We start from the raw sequence: 20,780 nt of genomic DNA on the forward strand, positions 1-20,780 counted from the left end.
GGGAAAATCTCCAGGTCTTTGCAGAGTTCAGGTTCAAGTTTTCAATGAACCAGTGTATCTTGGCTGGAAATAGAAAAATGGAAAGGCCATTCTTTATTAAGAAAGATTCAGAGTTATTGGCCAGAAATAATTACTCAGAAAGTTTGATTAAAACAAGGCTACTTTATAACAGTTGATAACTTTGCTCATTGCTACGAAACCTCTTTCACTCTCTTTTCTCAATTTCCACAGTATTACTGGGATTCAATTGCACGCTGCTTTGTGAAGCAAGATGCCCCATCAGAAATGGTTGGTTCCATTCATGTCATTCACATGGTGCACTAAAGGTTATACCCTGTCCTAAGGCACAATTCAGTATCAGCTGATTGCTCCAGCTCATCCATTTGTTTTGCATAAGTGAAAGTGGCAATGTGTCAGATTGGTGACTTTTTTTCCATTACAAAAGATGAAGTGGCATCACTTTACATTACAGAGGATGGAAGGTAGTAGGGAATTAAACCTGTTACTGTAATTTCTTTCTTTCTTTCTTGCGTAAAGTTCAAATACATAGCCCTTCTAGGCTAGTTACAGAATTTGTCTGGACAGACATTCTGTAAGTGTCAAAGTGGTATTTACCAATTCTGAATTTGAAAATACTGTAATTTTCATCTGACTATAATTTCAGAATAATCTTTTGAGTGTCAAGGAGTTGTAATTGAAGTTTCTTATTTGTATGTTGCAGCATACAGGTTTTGATGACAGTTTAAGTTATTTTTGAATACTTGAAAAAGAATAAGAAAACTGCCACATTCCCATTTACCATCAGTGCAATAATTGAAGTTAAAAGCATCTAAGTAGAACTGAGGAAAAGAGGTTTGCCCAAACACAAGAAATGAGCAACAATTTGAAGAAAGCACAATCATCTTCTGGACCAATTAGTTAAATATGCAATATCCATTGAGCTCATATATCAACTCTCCAACAAGATATCCTTAAATCTGTGGAAGGAGTGCCTGAATTATTGGATATGGCAAGCAGGGGAGTGGAGAGGACTCAGGGAAAACAGCCTTCTCCATGTGCATAAACCCATGGCTCTTCTAGGCATCTACTCACAAAGGGGGAAGGGGAAACTATCAAATCTGTAGAAAAGTGGTAAAAAGCAAAACTGCTGGTAGTTATCTAAACTGAGGTAAGATTTCAGTTTAATTTATTTCATTGCATTCTTTAAATGGTAAATGTTTCCTTCATTAATTCCTTGATAATAATTCATCTGACAGGGTTACTAAATTTAATGTAAAAAGGAACAATCTTTGTGACACATTAAACTAAGACCCTAAGGAAAGGATATTTTTGCCAAGATTTTAATTGCAGGTGTATTTTGAAATAAAGTTATTCTGACATTCTTCTCTTGAAGATATGTCAATGCCTTTATGTGTTTAAAGGCAATGTGTGTGAACAGCAGAGTACTCAAAGCATGTGCACCTCCTACCCCTGTTTAGCAAGTAGTGCCTCTGAATTCTCAGAGGAATAAACTCATTCATTGTAGCTGATTTCAGTGGTAGATATCCATGGAGTAGGCCAGATTCTCTATTCCAGGCAAAATGGTTGTAAGATTAATTTAACTATGAATAAAAATAGGATTTAAGCTTATAACATTTCAGAATAACACAGATCACTGTAGTGGTATGGCTGCTTTTTAAATACAGAGTAGCTCATTAATAGATATCTGCAAGTATTAAGCTGAGTATTTAAAATTACATTTTTCATCAAATCTCATATATGAACTTATTCTGGGTTTGGAAACCATGTATAGAATCTATTTTTTTTCAAAACATTCATTGACCTTCACATAAAATTTGAAACACCTCTAAATTTTTTCAGTTTTTAATTCACTGACCCTGAACACTTAATTCAGTCAAGTATCTGAAACAGAGAAGAAGGAGAGGAAAATATGAGAAGGACGGAGAAGACTTTCTGTTTTCTGACTTCCTGAAAAAAGTCTGTTTGAAAGTTTCTTGAATTTGGTACACCAACCTGGGAAAATAAACATTTTCTAGATTGTTCAAAGCATCCAGTTCTTACCAAGCTCATATAGGATAGCATTTATGCCTCCCATGTGTTTTCTTAAAGAACAAGTGTATTGCTATACTTCAACCAATGAAGGACTAAAGTGGTTTCAAACTCTTAGAGAATAACACATATGAGAATTATGAATTTTGTTACTGTGTGTCAGCTTTTATGTATTAGCCAAGTTTAATTATACCAGCACAAAACACTAATCACTAACAAGAGTCCTGTCACAGCATTTTAAAATTAATACTCTCAGCATTGCTTCAGTTTGAAGAGGGCAGGAAAGTTTCCTTGATCAGCCCTCCCAAATTAAGTAAGTAGTTTCTAAAATCACTGACACTGGGGATCTGCCCATTGAGTTTAGCAGCTCTAAAAGCATGGCTGTCTGAAGGAGAACAAAGGCATTCATAAATTTGTTTCTACATCAGGCTCACCAGATTTAACTTCTTCCTTTTCTCTGAAATATTGAAAGTATACTAATTCGCTAAAAAGCTGCTGAGATCTGCAAACCTGATGGAGGCGGCTTTTAAAATAGTTATCTTTTGGTAGCACATGTTCAAGATGGGGTCTTGATGTTGCTCAAGAGGTCTAAAGAAAGATCTATTTTAAATCAAAGCTTGGGACTGATTCCTGTTTCAAGAATCCGAGACATACTTACTGGAAAAGGACGCAACCTCTCTGTTTTCTGATTAGCACTATGCATATAGAAAGCACGGAGGTGCCTCGACATTAAAAGTTGTACTGTCAACACAACCTTTATTTGAAAGTTGCTTTCATAAATCTAAGTGACAAGGAAAGACATGGAGAAATATTTTTTTTTTTTTTTGCCACTCATCAGGAACAAGTTTTTTCATGAGAAAGTCTGAAGAACCCATGTTTCATATCAACTCAAGTAAATCTTGCAATTCCCTCAGCCTTAGACTCCAAGGAAAAAATTAATCTTATGGAAATCAATCAATTTTCTTAATGTCTTGTTTTAAGGAACTTATTATTCCAGAGAAGGCATGACCTCAGAGCCAGAAGTGTATTATATTTGCATAACCTGTTCTCCTGACTCCTCTTCCAATTTGTTTATCCACTGACCAAGGGCAGATACCAGGTAAAATAAAGTGTGAGGTAAAATGCATAACTGATGGGAGACAGATTATTTACACATCCTCAATCCTAGCCAGCATTAGGCATAGTTCCCAGAATAAATGAATCCTCTTACTGTAAAAAAAAGAACTAATGTCTCCAATATTTATCATCCCCTCATTTCCTTCATGTCGATAATACTGTATATATTTGTACTGCCAAAGAGAACTACAGCATTCACTCCTTCCAGAAAAAAAATGTTGAACAGTTACAAAGCACCCTTTAGCTTCTCCCTCAAATCAGTAGTCTAGGTACCTCTTTTCCCTGGGTCTCCATTTTATCCTCCTAAGATAGATCCCATACCACCATCTTGGTGGTCTCTGGCACTCTCCTGTCCCATGTTCCTGAGCTCTGCTCCTGAGCCTTCTTGACTAGATCTGTATAGAAGCCAAACATAAGCATTAGCTCTATTCCACCCTTTCTCACTTCCTTGCTTTATATATATGACTTCTGGAAGTGCATTTCTCAAATTTATACTTTTAAAAATAAAATCCTGAACAGCATAACAAAGGACTGGGGGATGACCCCTCTTACAGGACCTACAATGTTGTGAAACTGGGATAAACTGTGTGGTGCTAGAAAAAAAAACCCAAAAATAATTAAAAAACCCACCAACAAAACAACCAACCAACCCCCCACCCCAAACCCCAAAAAACCCCCAGATCAGTAAAGTCAATAAATAAGTTTGATAAATTTCATGGTCTTTTTTCTTCACTTACACAGCAACACAGCACTATATGCATGGACTGTGTGCTTGAAATTCCAGATCTGGAAGTCTCTTAAGGCTTTGTCCAAATCTTCCTGGATTCAAGACAAACTTTTTCCTTATTCAATGCAAGGTAGCCAACATTATGTGGTTACACAGCACCTGCGTGCTTGGGCATCCGTCAGCTTTTAGAGACATGATCAGAGGGAGGGTGCATATTGATAACATTGTTTTAAAATACACCAGGCGCTTATATTCCCTTTCCTTCCTTGCCTTTTCCACAAGGTCAGAAAATTTCCTCTGTTGGGAAAAGAAAACCGCTTTGGTGTCCTTGGACCTTCTCTGTTTCCAGTTATTTTCACTAGTAATACAGTTTGTTATTTACTTTCAAAGGTACATAACCATCAACAAGAACAATTATCCTCTCAGGAAAACACGTACGGGAACGCATCTGTTTATGGCTCCGTGTTTTGACTTTCCACTGGCTGCTGTTTTCCTACCCATCTCTTGAGATGAACATGCAAGGTGTATCACCACTACTTAGTTACTATCTTTTTCAGCTGTGTAGGACGCAAGTGAAAATAAACTGTTTCTCTTTACAAAGTAGAAGATGATAGGTAAAGAGTCTGCTGAGGAACATGCTATTACAGATAAGTTTATTATGCTAAGTATAATTTTAGTACAACCTACATGACAGGCGCTTCCTTGTTTTATTTTTCCAACTAAGAAAAGGCCTCTCTGGAGGAAAAGTAGCACTTCAATGTTTATAAAGCTTTACGTTTTAAACAGTTACAGAATAGACCTTGTGTGTTTCGTGCACTGCCTGTTGGTTTGTAACTTGAGGAAATCCCATGGTACTAAAACTAAACTGGCTCTTTATTAAAAAAAACATGCGCAGGCATCCTGCAGCGACAGAAGCCTTTCCGGCTATGCGTATCCCGCTGCCTCCTCCGAGGCCCTTTCTCCAGAGCTCCCTACCCACCTTCTCTCCAGTCTCCTCTCTGCTTGTTGCCCTTTGCCACAGTGCGCACAAAATTCAGTCAGAAGATTCCCAGCACTTCCTGAGCTGTTACAGTCGGTGGTGGCAAAGAGGGTATTACTCTTATCTAAATGAAAAGAGGCATCCCAAATCATTTTTCATTTAAGTTTCACTCCTTTGTTTAGTATTGCACAGCTCTCTTATGTGTCTTTTTGGATGCAGTCAGTGCCTTTTTAAAAACAGTCCCTTATTTAAAACAAATTAATATTTTTCTTCCTTATATGAGCAAAACAGCACATGTCAGCTAACTGCAGTTGTGTTATTAAGGCAATAAAATTACGCTACTGCTATCACTGTAACATGATAAGGTATAATGCAATGCTCAAAGCAATGTTTAATGGAGCAGAGAAGTATCTGGCAGAAAATTATTCCTTACATTTTTTCCAGTATGTTAATTTTAATCATGGTCAATACGAGATTTTTTTATTGCAAACAAATCTGCTATGTTTACCAGTTTTTGTAAATCAGGTCTCAGAAAGATCTTAGTAAATCCATAATAAGTCTTTAAACTTTTGATTGTTAGTCTAATGTTAGTCAGGTTGATTGTTTCATGTCTTTTATGATTTTTTCCACAGGAAAGGCATACAATTTGTTATTTCAAAGGCTTAGTGTGATGGATATTAACACTTTCAGCATGACCAGTGTGATCCCGGGTCCTTTTACAGTACTTAAAATTTGCTGACCACCTGAGTACTCCATGTGTATGTGCTTCATTTTTCAAATGTATGGGTTTGTGATGGAAGGAGGATACGGAGAAGTGTCTTTAGTTGAACTTAGGCATAAATTCATGACAAAATATAAACAAAGTTATAGAAGTGTTGACAGAGTTTAGATTAGAATTAGAAGTCCTGTGTGTAATTCAAACACTGATTTTAATCTGCATGGTAATCATTCACGTGAGTAGGATCTCAGTTCAAGAAATCACAGGACACATGACTAAATCTAGCCCAAAGTACAACAGCTTTAGAGATAACATTGAATTTGAAGTGTATGGGGGAGTGGAGGATGTCCTGAACAGAGACCTTGAAATCTTATGTTTGTTTTATATAAAGATAGGTAGGTTAAGTTCTGTATGCAAAACACTAGTATTAACAACTTACAGAATCAACTGATTTATCTTTATGGAGTCAGTATGTGTGGGTGGCAGATCTTAACTTTGTGTAACACTTGCTTCTTCTGGTCATTTATGAGATCATGGCATTTACAGTTAATCTGTAAGCCTGCTTCCTCCTTTTAGTATTTCAGAAAGTGTCCAAATTCACTCTCTGCATTTATATAGGCTGTAGATGTTTTTATAAAGCAATTCTAAAGGAGTGATCCAAGAATGCTGCCTAAAATGAAAGAATTCACCTCCATAAGACTATTCCAAAGTACACTGAAGCCACTGGAAAAATACTGACTGGTTTGGAACAGATTTTAGATCAGTGACATTTTTGGTAATGGATACTGGTCATTTCTTGTACGCTGGGCTAAAGAGGTGTCCACACTGCAGTTGAATGCATGCCCAAATGGCTGACATAGCTGTCAGCAAGATTTACAGTGCATTTGCCCCCCCACAATGAGAATGGAAAAATAAAAAGGATGAAGAGATTTTGCATGTATTTCCAACTGCTGAGGCATGAGAACACTGCTTTAGCCAGTCCTGGATACAAAAACTACACTCTGCTTTCTCTGAGGTTTAAGAGCGTTGTGAAGCATGCAAGGGGAGATGGAGATTAGCCTGAATGCAAATACCCCTTTGGGCTCTGAAGAACTCAGATATGCGACAGAGGGACAAGGAGATGCTAAGCTGGGGCCAGTGTGAAGAGCTGCCACAGCACTCTGCTCAGGTGAGCACTTCTTCCCTGTGCACCTATGAACCATTGCAATGGGCAATGATGTGCAAAGATGCAGCAAAAGGCTGGTGATGCTGTACTCCTGCTGGTCTCTGCTGAGTGCTGGAGTGCACCAAGTTGACGTTGCATCTGGGACAGAACTGCTTTCTGGAGATCTCCAGAATCTCCACATTGTATGGCATCATCGCCAGCTCCTTCATACCAAGCCACTGCATTGTGCTGGTAAGCCTGGCAGGGTAATGGGGTCTTTTAACTGCACAGCTGCCCAGCGGCACTATGTCTGCCTTTCACAACAGTTACAGCTGGGTGTCACATGTCTCTGGGAATTTGGAAGCAAGCTATCTGTCCTGTCAGTAGCAGTAATGCTCTTTAAGCTGCTTTCTAGCAAGGATGTGGTGTTGGGGGAAAAGAAAACTTTATACTTCTTCATAGTGTTCTTAACAGGAATAGTTGTTTTTTTCTTGCTTACATATATTGCATATGGTAAAGGTATATAGTATATGTAATAGTTACATCAAAGTAGGTGAACAAACTGAGCCAGCATTTTCAAGGAACTTTTAGGTTCACAACTCTCAGTTTAGATTCTTAGGATATCTCTTATTGTATATTTGGCAGTAAATAGCATTATCCATGCATAGATTTATTGCGGGTACCTTAGTTTCCTTAATAGCCTTTGTACCCCACAGGCTCTAGCAACTTGCACTCTCCTCACTGCAGAGCAGCCCCGTGTTTTTTTCCTGGCTCCTCTAATGAAAGAGTGAAGTTGCCTAAGCCAGGAAATGAGTGTCTAACATGTCCATGTGTCTCACTCCCCACTGCAAGCAGGCACAAGGGGCTACCCCCATCTCATGGGTAGAAAGAAGATACACCTGTCATCTACATTTTTAAAGATGAAGTGTCATGCACAGAAGTTAAAGACAAGTTCATTCCTCTTTTCCTCACAAACACTGGAAATGCCTCCACATCTGTCATAAGAGATTAAGTTTACCTGCAAAAGTTTGCCTGAAACCGACTCTTCCCTTATGATTTTGGGACAATTCATTTACCTGCTCTGTGCCTCCTTTTTCCCATCTGTAAAACAGCCAAAGTCAACAGCATTCCTTTGAAGGACTGCTATGTGCATCACTTCATTACTCTGTCACCCCTATTCCTATGGAGAGGCCCAGCTAAAATTTTATTATCCATGATTAGCATAGATACAATGCTATTATATTATTATTATGTCTACCAACAAGATGTGCAGTTCCTAACAATCCCTGAAATTTAATTTGTCCTAAATCTGTCATTTGCCATGCATGGAGAAAGTACCATTCACTGGGCTGGGTTTGCCTGGAATTCAGAAAATGGGAAATTTCCAGGCAGTCTGGGGATTTTATTCTTTCCAAATCCAAATTTGGGGAATCCCAAATTTCAAACAAGTGTCTGGAGATGCAATACAATTGCTCCCTGACTGGTAGGAAGCTCTCTAACAAAAGATATGTCCTTTTTTTGTGTTAACATCTTACACAATTTTTCTTTTCACTAAGGGTTGCATCTGCAAAATCCTGGAAAACTGTCAAACTCCACAACAGTGCACATAGAACTATGAGATCATTGCTTAAGGGATTCTTACTAGTGTCCCAAGCTTTCCACAGTGGTGTGTAGCTCACTGTCTTTTGGAAAGGGCAAAACAATCCAATATGCAATTTTCTTATGCTAAATCACTATCTGGGGTGTATTTACTGTGCAGTTTACAGTTTAAATCTAGAGATTTGAGTGCAAATCTACCTCTGGATATGCCTTCAAAACCCTCAGCAATGCAGACTATGACTAAGAAGTGCTTCCCCCTGTTACACTCAACACTCCTACACCCTGTTTATAACAGGAATTGAAACTACCTGACCATGTCGAGTTTTCAGCAGTCAATCCTGTAGTAATTAGAGTCAAGAGCAAAGCAGCTGTTCCTACTGAAGGAAGTGTGGGAGGGTTCATTTTGGCATAGTCTGCTGATCACCAGCTCTTGGGTGGAGAGGACAGGGAGTTTCCAAAGTAAGCTGGTGATGGCACTCAGCCTCTCTAGTTCTCAGGAGTGTGATGGGCTGCGACATTTCTTTCACCTCCAGATGATTGAGGAACTGGTTAGAGAAAAGAATTAATGAATTGGAAGAGTCAGTAAGTAATTTTTAGCAATATAGAGATATATATATAGAGATAAGAATTTGTTGAGTAGAAAGGGATAACAATGCTGCCTTCCATGTTATTTCAGAAATCAGGACCTAAGGGAAGCAGCTCAAGCACTCACTAATAAACCAAAGCGCATTTAGTGTGTTTCTGTTCCCTGCTGGTATTTACAGTAAAAAACAGATATTTTGCTAAAATATTTGAACATCATTGATAAAGGGGGCTCTCTCTTCCAGGTTTTGGACTGTTTGAAGGATCTAGGCCTGCTTTGTTAGAGTAGGCCAGGGCTCTCAGAGAGCTCATACCTGACCTCACAGTCTTGTGACAGCTCAGGACCACTAGTGTCTTCCACAACGTGTGCAGATGAACACATTTCTTGGGACCAGAAGGTTGGTACATTAGGATGAATAATGTTGTGGAGTACCTATCACATTGCTTTCTCCTCAGCACCGTGCTGTTTAGTCTGGGGTTCCTGTGAAAGGAAAGACATTGTCATTTAAATACAGTTATCATCCTATAAGGTCACATTGAGCTAGTATCAATCATGATGGGAGAAAATGCAGTTTTACAGCAAATTGGTTTCATCAGTGAGAAGATCAAGATTTCCCCCCATGAGAAATTTGTTCTAGACAAGACGGAAGAAGGAAATGGTGTATTTCATGGACATTTTTCTCTTCCTCCCAGGACTCTGGCAGCCAGGCATGGGGACTGTGTTGGAGGGCACTGTTAAGTGTCAGCAGCCCAGGAATATTGAAGGAGAGGTGCGTTGGAAGCTAAAAACCATTAAAAAGCAGCCCTACTTTCTACCTGCCTTAGAAAGATGCCCATCATGACCCTGCTTTGAGTGGGGATTACTCCCCAAGAGTAATCTAATTTAAGAGATTTGACAAGTGGAAATATAGATCCTGGCTGTAGCAGCAGAGGACTCTGATCAGACAAGTGTATTTTTCCAAGAAGCACAAGCTGTTCCAGCAAAGGTCAGTGTTGTGACCAGCACATTTTCATTGCTTCATCTCACTCAGATTATCAACACTGCAGCTCAGACTCTGAGACAGTGCTGCATTGTCTGCATGGATACACTGAGCCCACATAAGCCAGGATCATCCTGGATGTTGCAAGGATCTCACTTAATAGTAACTTTTCCCTAGTGCAAGCCAGCATGAGGAAAGGCCAGCTAAGCTATCTGCCTTTTTTGCTCTGGACTCAAAGAAAGGCTTGGGTCTATTTAGTTTAATTGGGTGTTGATGTCCTCCTGATCCTCCCAAAACAATGGAGTTATGGCTTCTGCCAGCAACCATCAAACCTTTCTCATCTAAGACTACAGGAGAGCAAACTCACATTTGCCCTCTGGAGGAGACTAGATCCAGTGTCCCTACTCTAGCAGAATGAACACTCACATCTCTGCCTGCCTCTCCCTGCTGCAGCTGGCACAGCTTTTCCTCCACACAATCCAAGAGCGCTGTGTGAGCACCGTACCTCTGAGAGCAGAAAAGTAGAGGTACATCAGAGCTACAAAGTGAAACAGGAGTGGCTGTCATGAGAATGGTCTTTGACAGGTTCATCAAAGAACTCATTCTCCGATGTGTTTCAGACTTGGATCAGAGCACATGCTGAAATGCCTAGAGACATTCATGTTCAGCCAATTCACGTGTTTTACAAATGTGCAGATTGACTTGCCACTATTCAGCAGAGTTATGTTTACAACTCAGAATCTGTCATCACCTACACTGTTTCCTAAACAATTTATTTTCCCCTCAACCCACTATTTGTTAATCTTCAGTAATGCTAATGGGAGCTGTTTTATAATGAAAATTGAGACATTCTCTTTTTGGCGATCTCTACATTTAAAAGTGTTTGGTGTATATATATAAAACACCAAAGCATCCACCCAGTACCCCCATATTCTGAAATAGTCTGTGTCTTTGTACTGTCTAGTATGAACATCTTAATCCCTACCAACAAATTGCCATGAGCGGTGCTGTATAATTTTCCATTAAAGGCTGAAATAAGAATGTGTTTTTCAAGAGATTATCTTTCCAGACTCCATCAAAGTCAACAAGATCTGGAAACAGAATTATATTCTTGAAAAGCTAAAGGAAATTGATGGTCCATGTCCTTAGACCTCCAGTACAGTGACACTTCCCTTAGGATATGCCAGCTGTCCCCTCAAGTTCAGCTTTTGTGTGGTCCAAAACACTCTGAAATCAATGTAATTCAGAAGTAATAATAACAACAACAATAATAATTTTTAAAAGCTTTTAATGCAGAGAAAAGCAGAAAGTTGTCTTTTAATCTGACTAGCAGTAAATTAAGCAGATTTAGGTGGCCAGAGATTCTTTGGTAGTAGCAGCTGAGGATCCCATTTGCTTTCACAAGGCTTGTATGTTAAGAAATCTACTATCAGAGTCCTTTTGCCTTCCTTTCAGTGGTTCAAGTCCAGGATTTGAAAATATTAAGCAAAAAATATTTATAAGCTATAGGACAAACTGTCTGGACTCTAGGATTTGAAAAGCTATGTTTATTGTTAATCAGATAGGATTCCAAAAAAGGAGCACCCAGACACATATGGTAAAGATTATAAGCAAAAAACCAATCTATCCATGGCCTTTCTGTGAATGTACAAAGAAAGTAGTGTTTTATGCTACATGGTATGTATGTGTGTGTGCTTCAACTAATGTGTAGTTAATTATTTTCAAATAAGCTACCCTTATAAGAAGGGAAGCTATAGAAACAACACTAAAGGGCAGATAAAGAGTAGTAATGCAGATATGGACTATTGTATCTACAGTGAGGACAGCAGACATTGGCCTTCATTCAGTTACCTGGGAATAAACCACCATTACAAGGTTGAAATTGCAGTCTTATCAGCAAATCTACATTGGCAAGCAGATTTTTGAGCTAATAATCCTACTGTATCAGGTATCTTTAAAACTGAGTGTCTTTGCATAAGTGAGCTAGTGTATTTTCTGTGATCTGAACCTATTATTTAGAGCTAGGAAGCAGACTTTCTCTGAGACTCAAACTTAGGGCAAAACATTGCTTCTTGGTCATTAAACTTCATCTGAGGCCACTTCAGCCAGATATAGGGCAGTAGAGGGGTTCTATGCTCTTACTCGTGCTCTCTACTGTTCATGTATCGATTCCTAATTTCTTTTATACAATGAATTATGTTGTCAAGGTCTTACCTACATTTAAATGCTGTGATTTTAACTTCAGATTTAAAGAATCCCTGGAGTAACTTGTCACAAGATTTGGTAAATTAGCTCCACACTGCACTTGGAAAGGAAAATACATTGTAACATCAAATAAGCCATCAAGCCTAGAACCAAGAACACTGAAGTTAACTGTAGAGTAAACTTTACATGTTGGATTTAGGTAAGGTAAAAAACATACCAGTAACATTTCTGTTCACAAAAAGCAAGATTTGGGAGTTTTAATGAACTTGTTAACAAGTCAAGCTGTTGAGTTGACAAGAGTTACGGTTTTCCATTACCCTAAAGTTCTTTATTTACGCAACTCCTGTCACCATAGTCCTGATCTCAAATGAGTCCAATGGCCTCCTATTACAATACAGATGAGGAATAATAGCAGAAACGGAACATCCTTCTAGAGAAAGAAGCTGTGATACTAAAAACACAGGGGATGCAATTTCTTGGAATAAATGTTGCATGCTTTGGAGTTATTTGCATGGAGTTATTTGCATTATTTTTCAAACCTTTCCAGTGAATGTAGTTAATTATTAACATACGCTGCAGTCAATGCATTACAATGAGCTTAAGAGCTTTCTGTTGCTGGAGAACTGATGAGAAGGCTAAAAGCAAGGCGGAAACAAAGGGGTCATTTAACATCAATGACACATCATTTTTTAGATATGTATTCTCATTGTTTGGAAGCAAAAGTGATTTTGCATTCAAAGTGCACAGGATTTTAAATAACCGGTAATGTTTTCTGTCAGTTGCAAGAGGAAGATTCTGAGTTTGGCTGCTGGTAGAGCTGCTCTTTACCAAACCACATTTTGCAGAGTCAGATAGGTATAGGACAAGATATGACACCAGCACATTGGTCTTAAAATCTTTCTGAGACAAGGTGTCTTAAAAGGGTGAGTTTTCTCCATCAGCCCATTCTTTACAAGCAATTCACTTCTTCATGTAGATCACTATTAAACTACATTGCTAGGTACACAGATCCGACTATTTTCCCTGATCTTCACAGGTTGAAGTGGATATCATAAAACAGTTGATTTCTTGTGAGTTACAAGATAAAAAATGAATAATCTGATGTTCTGGAGGTATCAGTATCATCTGCATGAACAGGAAGATACATTTCTTTGATTAACTGAACATCAAAATGGTGGGGTTAGGCAGCAGGATGAGTAAGTACCCTGTGAAATCAGGGAGGGAACATAAATGGTGTGTGAAGTTACATGTCAAAAACTTGATTGTAATGAATGTTTAACTGTGGTTTGATAGGTGTGATACATATCAGAAGTGTATAGGAGAGGATGCCACAAGGAGAAGGAAACACTATACACTAGTAATTTACGTTTCTTACTTGTTGCCTTTCTCTTAATACACCCCTTTTTCTATTTTTTTTCTGACTTCCATTTAATGAAACATTTCCCATTGGCCTGAATGGTGAAAAAGGGCCTCCATATCTAAGTGAACACAGAAATTGCCTTTTTTCCATGTGTGTATACTTAAGAATCTTGGATCAGTGCAGCTAATCTTAGGTACATTTTTTATTTAGAGATCTTGCACTGAGATAGCTCATTTCCTTTTAAACTACTGACAATATATCATTAAGGTTCTCTCCAGGGGACATTTTAGTGGAAAAAAAACAAAAAAAGAGTAAAATTCCCTGTAGAGGCAAGTCCTTAGTTCTACTGAATTTTTCATCACTGTACAGCCTACAGCCTTCTAGAACTAAGTAGTCAGAAGTTTCAGTTGGCTGACAAGTTAGTGATATGTCAAAGCAATTATACAATATGTACTATTTTCCTCCAGGCCTCAGAGTGGAGATCCCCTCCACCTCTGGACCAAGTCCTGAGGAGAGTCTGAGGGATGTTTTGTTGTTAGCAGGAACTTAAATCAGGAATTTTTGGTAGCAACTTGCTTTTTCTGCCTTTTTCTTATTTCTTTTCAGACACACTGACTTATAATTACTTGTTTCACTTAGGTAGAATTTCACCAAAGAAAACCATTAGTCCTGAGGTTAGAGCACTGACTGGTGACACTGAAATCCCCAAAGTGCCTGATTCATAACAAGGACCTGAAATTTGATTTCACACTCACAGCTAAGTACTTTGGTCATGTAGTTATCAGACTTTCTGGAATTAGCTTATTAAAACATTAGTTTTCTCCTGATATGGATCAGGAAAGGTTCTGAAACCTTGAGAACATTTCTTAAGATACAGATGCTATAGATTATCTTGCTATAGTCAGGCCCCCTGAAGTGGTGACCTTAGAAAGCACAACATTAGAGTTGTGGGACAAACATGCTTTTTTTCCCCTTCCACTGGTTTTGCAAATTTACATTACTGGTCAAGACAAGAAAAAATAAGACACATTTAAAGAGAAAGGTTTTGTTTAGCAGATTTCAAGAGAATTTAGCATTTAATTGCTATTGTGGAAACTTGATCATCCTTAAATAAAGCATATTTTCCTTGAGACAGAATATTGTTGGACAAATTTCTTTGGGCTGTAATAGCTAACTAGAAGTTTGCTTTTAATTACCTTAGGTAAACTCAAAAACAGGGAAGTTAAATTCCTGCTATAGCAGCTTGGCAAATAAATGAAGACATGATTTACACTCTCATGAAGAAAGCAGGAGGAAAAAAAAATATTGTTTTCCATGGAAATGTAACATTGGCTATATGCCATTTATGTGGTTCTTCAATAAACTACATGTCCAAATATAAATGTTTGCTTTGGAGGACAGAAGGGGTTTTGTTTACCGTCTCAGTTTTGTTTCTTATTTTAGAAATAGTAAGTCTACTGAATTCTCTTTAGACAAGAGTCTTTGAACGGCTCACAGGAGAGGAGATAGGAAGGTTTGTAATTAGAAGTTAATTGAATATGGATATAACACTGAATCTTAAGAAAAGATTCTTCTCTCTGTTTTTATGGCATCTGAGTTGAAAAGATATTACAAAACCAACAAAACCAAAGACTGAGTCTCCAAAAGAAAAAAAATCATAAAAACTGACCAAGACCCATTTAGACTGAAGATTTCTCTTCCTTAGCAGTTTTAGTGTTAAACACATTGATTTTGGGGAATATACTGATCCAAGTTGTATCTTGGATTTTAAAATTTTCTTTGCAACTTTTTTGTATGTAATTTAGTTGTCAGCTGTTGTGAAAAAAGGACAGTTTCTTGCCATGTGTTATGAACAACAGCTAGCACAATGAGATGCTGGTCTCAGGGCTGCTAAATGGAAAAATTACCATAAAATACTTCCATCCAGCGTGTCAAGCAGTTCAACAGCTACCTATTAACCTGGGGAAAGCAGAAAGTACAGGCAGATGTGTCACAGAGAGCAAGATGAACTGATTAGCTCTGATGTTCATACTTCGATCTGCTCTGTCAAAATGAAAACCATCTTGTCAGCTACAAAGCAAATTAAAACAGAGCTCCAAACCTGGATTCATCAGCTTTCCCTATGGAAGTCTTTTTGGCAAATAGTTCCTGACTATGACTGAATTGTCTATCAAAGTTAGATCCTAACTGCGGTACTAACTGCTGGGTTTTCTTTTTCTTGGCTAGTGAGACTGACATCTAGTGGCTCCATTTACAGATCCCCAAGCATCCTCTCAGCGTGTTTGCTTTCAAAGTGTGAGCGCCAGACACTTTACCTGTCTATAATCATGCGGTTTGGGGGCTTCATGCACACCAGTCTCATTCGCCATTCTTCACAAACGGTATTTTGGCCTCATAAGAGATGATCCGTGGAGAGCAAGTGATAAGCTGAGGCAAGTCCCTTTTCTTTTATGAGAGAGGAAGGAGCAGCCTGGAGCAAAGCCTGGAAAGCTGTTGCATGACTATGGACTCAGAGGTCATTTTTGGCTTCAGTTCCCCTTTTCCCTTTCCTCGTGGTTTCTGAGACGGGTTGGATGATCTGTAGAGCTGGTAGCTAAAATCAGGAGGCAGCTTTAGCCATACATCTGTATTGGCTTTGGGTTGCTGAACTACAGTTTGTTGCCATGAGAAAAGCCAATCAAGGCTCACAGAAAATCTTGTTTGACTTTCAGATAAAAGCCATCTCTTCTCTTGATGGAGGATGAACATAATGGCCTGATAATGGATTTTTTTCTTCTCAGATATTGCAATCTCTGGTAAAAAGAAAAAGAAAAAACCCAACACACTTTTATTACTGATTGTTACTTGCAGTCTGGCTAGCCCTGTCTGTATAACTTAGTACATTCATTGAAGATATATGTGTACTTGAACTTTAATATTATTTTATGCCTGTGCTTAGATGAAGAACTATTGCTTCTTGATTCCCTCTTTCTCTCAGTTCTGCAAAGTAACCTGAAGAAGCAAACTCCTAACCCTAGAGAAAGCCCATCTGAAGACAAAAGCATGGATGTTCAGGACTGTACATGTTCATAGCAGCCTGTAGGAACAGGAGCTCTGTTTTTTATTTTGCCCAAAACAGCCATCAAAGTAGGAACACAAATACATCCTCTCCTTCACATTTTTATTCTTGTCTCATTAAACAGTACATCCTTGAGGGGAGATTAAACCTGTGCACATGCAGCACAGCACAGTGGGGGTTTGGTGTTAGCTGGGCAGTGCTGGATATACACTAGCCTCACTTTGCAGAAATAGGAGTGACAAAACAAACCTCAAATCAGGGAAGTGTTGAAACTCCAGTCTCCAGCCCTCCTGATGTATTTCCTTGTTTCTCCACATTCTTGGGCCCACCCAGGCCACAACATTAATTAGAGCTGCCCCATTACTATCCTAGTATGTGCCCAGGTGTTATGTCCTGCCATGGGCTGTCTCATCAGCCAGTGCTACTCGAGCTTTACCTTTTTGCCCAGACGGAGAGGCAGGCCCTTTCATATACCCAAAGATGCCTCTGGACAGGGTGAAAGACCACTGGAGCAGCATTAACACCCTAACAGGCAGTATTTAGGTCTGTGTACATGCTACATACTGTTATCTCTGTTCTGTCTCTTGCTGATCTTAAACACACTCCCAGACTCTTACCCTTCTCACACTATATTTGTAATAGTAGCCTTAAAGAGTTCCTTATATGTCCTGCAAAATCCAGAAGACATAGATCATAAGGGCATTACAACAGGCCCAAACACAATACAAACCACTTTCTCCTACTTCCTTTAATATTCAATGCTTAGGAAACCTGAAGTGAAACTATAACCTTACAACTTTCTCTTCTTTGAGCTTATTCAGTCTGAGGGCAGAATTATTTTTTTTTTTCCTAAGAGAAGATAGTGGTCCACTGAAGTATAAGGGCAAGTGGAAATGTGTCCTTACCAACAAAACTGTGTTTCTGAATGAGGATTTGGGTAGGCAGCTGTTACAGAGGCTCTCAAATAAACAACCAACCACCAAAAATAAAAAATTAATTATTAACACAGTTAACTAGCTCTCCATAAATTACAGGTTCAAAAGTCTGTGAGAGGAGAACAGAACAACTTTTTAGGCTTTAACGGCAACCCAAAACACATAACAAAGAACTCTATAGGGTTTAACGGCAACCCAAAACACATAACAAAGAACTCTATAGGGTTTAACGGCAACCCAAAATGCATAACAAAGCCCCCACTCCCTAGGGCTTAACGGCAACCCAAAATGCTTTATCACTCACCTGACAGTGAGGGCTCTCAACCTCAAGGACCTGCTCAGGGCAGCGTCTGGACCCAAGGGGAGAGCCCTCGACCACAGCTGCTGCTCCAGGGGACGAGCTCAAAATGGCTCCCCAGGGGACTCCATTTATACCCAGGCCGAATCTGACCTGTAGTCAATAGCTGCTCCCCTTGGCCAAAGGCCTCAATTACCGCGAGGCCCTGAGAACAAAGGCAGTCAGGAGCTGCTACACTTCAGCAGCCAAGAAGCTTTGCTTTCATTGGGTGGATGCACCTGCCACAGCAGCTTACTAGAGATAAAGTAAGTTCCCACAAACTGTTTTTGGAAGGTCGCATTTCTGTGTTCTCTTTTTCAGATTATTTTGGTTCCCAAGGCATGCCCAGCTGCACTGTGCAGTCAAGCCAGGCTCCTTCCAGTCCAGGACCCCACTGGCTGGAGCACTCCCAGTGCAGAGCAGCAGGACCCCACTGCAGCACAGCCTCTGGGAAGGGGCCAAAACTCACAGTCCCTACTCCACAGATTATCCTCAGGCTATCCAAACACTGAAGCACAGCCTGGCCCTGTTTCTGCTTGTGAGGAGGTGAGAAGGCTTGGGTGGGCACTCTACTTTTGTCCTCTAAGGTGACCTAGGGTTTCCATCAAGTGTGTGAGGGGGAGCAGTCTACAGGCAAGGCAGCTATCCCACCATGACCAGCTGCTGTGTTTTGGATCATTTAATAAATTGGGAAGAAAAAATGACAGATGATAATTTATGCATTTAAAGCAGCCTTTTCTTGTTTTGCAACTAAAAAGAGATGCTGGCAGACTCACCAGGCCAGCTTTAGGTACAGGTTAAACAGGGAGATGCTAAGGTCAGCAGAATGAATTGCAAAGGCACTTCTGCTTTTCTAGTCTGTGCCAAAACTGTAATGACCTAGACTTCGCATTGCTGCTGCCATCACAAAAAGACTGTGTATGCACTTGCCCCTCCACAGGTGTCAGGAGCAGAAAGGTTCAGCCCTGCTGAGCTGCATGTCCTTCTGTGCCCCTCTCCCTCTTCCTAGCACTCCTCTCTCTCCATGGCAATATCAGTCCCATAGTCTGGAGGCAGAAAAATTCAAATTTTGCCTATATTGCCAAGAAGTCTCAAAGCTGTGCAACCCTTTGCAGAGATTGTGTCAAAAGAGCAACTTTTCTCCATTTCATACACTGGGTAACATACACCACTAATTTACTAGTCAGGTGAATACCCATTTCCTCCTCAGCTCTCAATCCTCCACCTATTTTCTCCAGCCCTAGTTTTTTTCCTAAAAACAAGGTTTTGCATCCAGAGAACTTTATAAAGTGATGCAATTCTATGATTCTCCACTAATTTCACCAAAGCAAAAAGTCTGTATTTTCACACATCCCACCTCTACCAGATTTGTTACATTGATTTTCCATGCATATGTTTGTATCCTGGAAACTGAAAGTCACTGATCTAAAGTACCTACAGATCCATATGCACAGTGATGAATAAGGACACCAAAGAGATGCAATGAACAGAAAAGATAGAGATACCACTCACCACTCTGCAAAAACAGGGACTTCCTGACAAAACTTCATATGGTGTATTGCAGGCAGCTTCTCTTTCCTCTCTTCTAGGGGAAGTTAAGCAAAGGGATAAACTTGCAGCACACCCTTATTCAGGGAATTGTTTATTCTTCCATTGTACAAAAGAGCTGGAATATACAGTCTACCCATCTGTGTTGCTAAGAAACAGGGCGCTGTTGCCTTGGGACTTGATTCAGAATTCAAAACTGAAAATAGTGTCTCAGTAGACTGCATAAATGCAGCTTGAAACCTAGCAACAAGGCCACGAGTTCAATGTGATTCTCTTACATGTTAGAAAACAAGGGTATTAGAAGGAAAATATGATTGAGGAAAAGAAAACAGTAATTTGAAAACAAAACAGAGCTGTTGTATCACCAATTATCCTAAGGGATGGAACTATCTTTTGCTAAACATACTTTTATGACCTGTAAGATCTGATGCTTTGCTGCCCTGTGCTTTGAGCAGGTTCATATTTCTATAACAAGCAAATACAAAGCAGCATCACTATTTACACTAGTATTTCCTGAATATTCAGCTTGTGCAGTGTAAGTGACAACAGAAGCGTCAGGATCGCAAAATTAATTTCCAGTTTGTCTTTCAGTTTCCAAGTGCTCTGCCAACAGAGTAATTGAATACAGATGCCTTGAAATGATCACACTTAAAATGGTATAGATTGTATAATTGGGAGCAATTACTTAACCTCATACACATAGACTGTTTTCTGTATTTGCTTATGTGCAACTGAAGTACAAATAAGAACACAGTACATGTATAAAATTATAAATATGTTACTAGCACCCTTTCACCTTAAGAGATGGTCATTATGTGCTGTTGGAAATTACATTGGTTCAATCAGCTATTTTGTTGTAAAATCTGTTCCCTGTGGTTGCAGAACTTCATTACACAGCTGAAATTTTGGCCAGCACTCTGACAGAGTAGGCCAAGTTTGAACTGAGTTAAGGTTCTCAGCTGAGTAAACAGGGCTCAGTTTGTTTTTTTTTTTTTTTCTTTTTTGATGTTTCATCATAAAATCATAAAGAGCTATTCTTCAGCTATGCAATATGATTGCATACATAGTGGATTTACCTGGAGACAAGGGAGGAAGCAAAATTCAGTGGTGACAAATCACCTAGAGCCACCTGAACAGTTTTCACATTCATTTCTCCTTGTTTTTCTTCTTATAAGTATACTATTTCCAAAAGAAAATAAAAGAAAAAAAGCTTTCTTCCTTCAGGGTTTCTAAGTTTGCAGCACTTCCTTGTAGTTCCTTCAACGTTTATATTGTTGCAATTGCTCAGTCAGGGTCAAAAGAGTATCCAGGAAAATACCTTTGCTTTTTGTTTGTTTGGTTTTCGAATGATATTTGGAACCCTTTGAGAGGGGACACTGTACACTGATACAATATATTTTTCTGTATTTTTAAGCAAATTAATATTTCTTCAGGCTTTCAGCT

The 20,780-nt window shown here is 39.2% G+C and overlaps 1 protein-coding gene across 1 annotated transcript; it reads right to left on the reverse strand.

Annotated features, from left to right (window-relative positions):
- Nucleotides 1–4,816: 4,816 nt before the first annotated feature.
- Nucleotides 4,817–16,987, reverse strand: C1H7orf78 (chromosome 1 C7orf78 homolog). The gene is given in 5 exon segments (XM_074872965.1): nucleotides 4,817–4,995; nucleotides 11,222–11,342; nucleotides 15,775–15,820; nucleotides 15,822–16,251; nucleotides 16,954–16,987. Coding segments are annotated over 5 exon segments (810 nt in total).
- Nucleotides 16,988–20,780: the final 3,793 nt, after the last annotated feature.

Source organism: Strix uralensis, chromosome 1 (assembly GCF_047716275.1).
Source record: "Strix uralensis isolate ZFMK-TIS-50842 chromosome 1, bStrUra1, whole genome shotgun sequence".
Lineage (NCBI taxonomy): Eukaryota > Metazoa > Chordata > Aves > Strigiformes > Strigidae > Strix > Strix uralensis.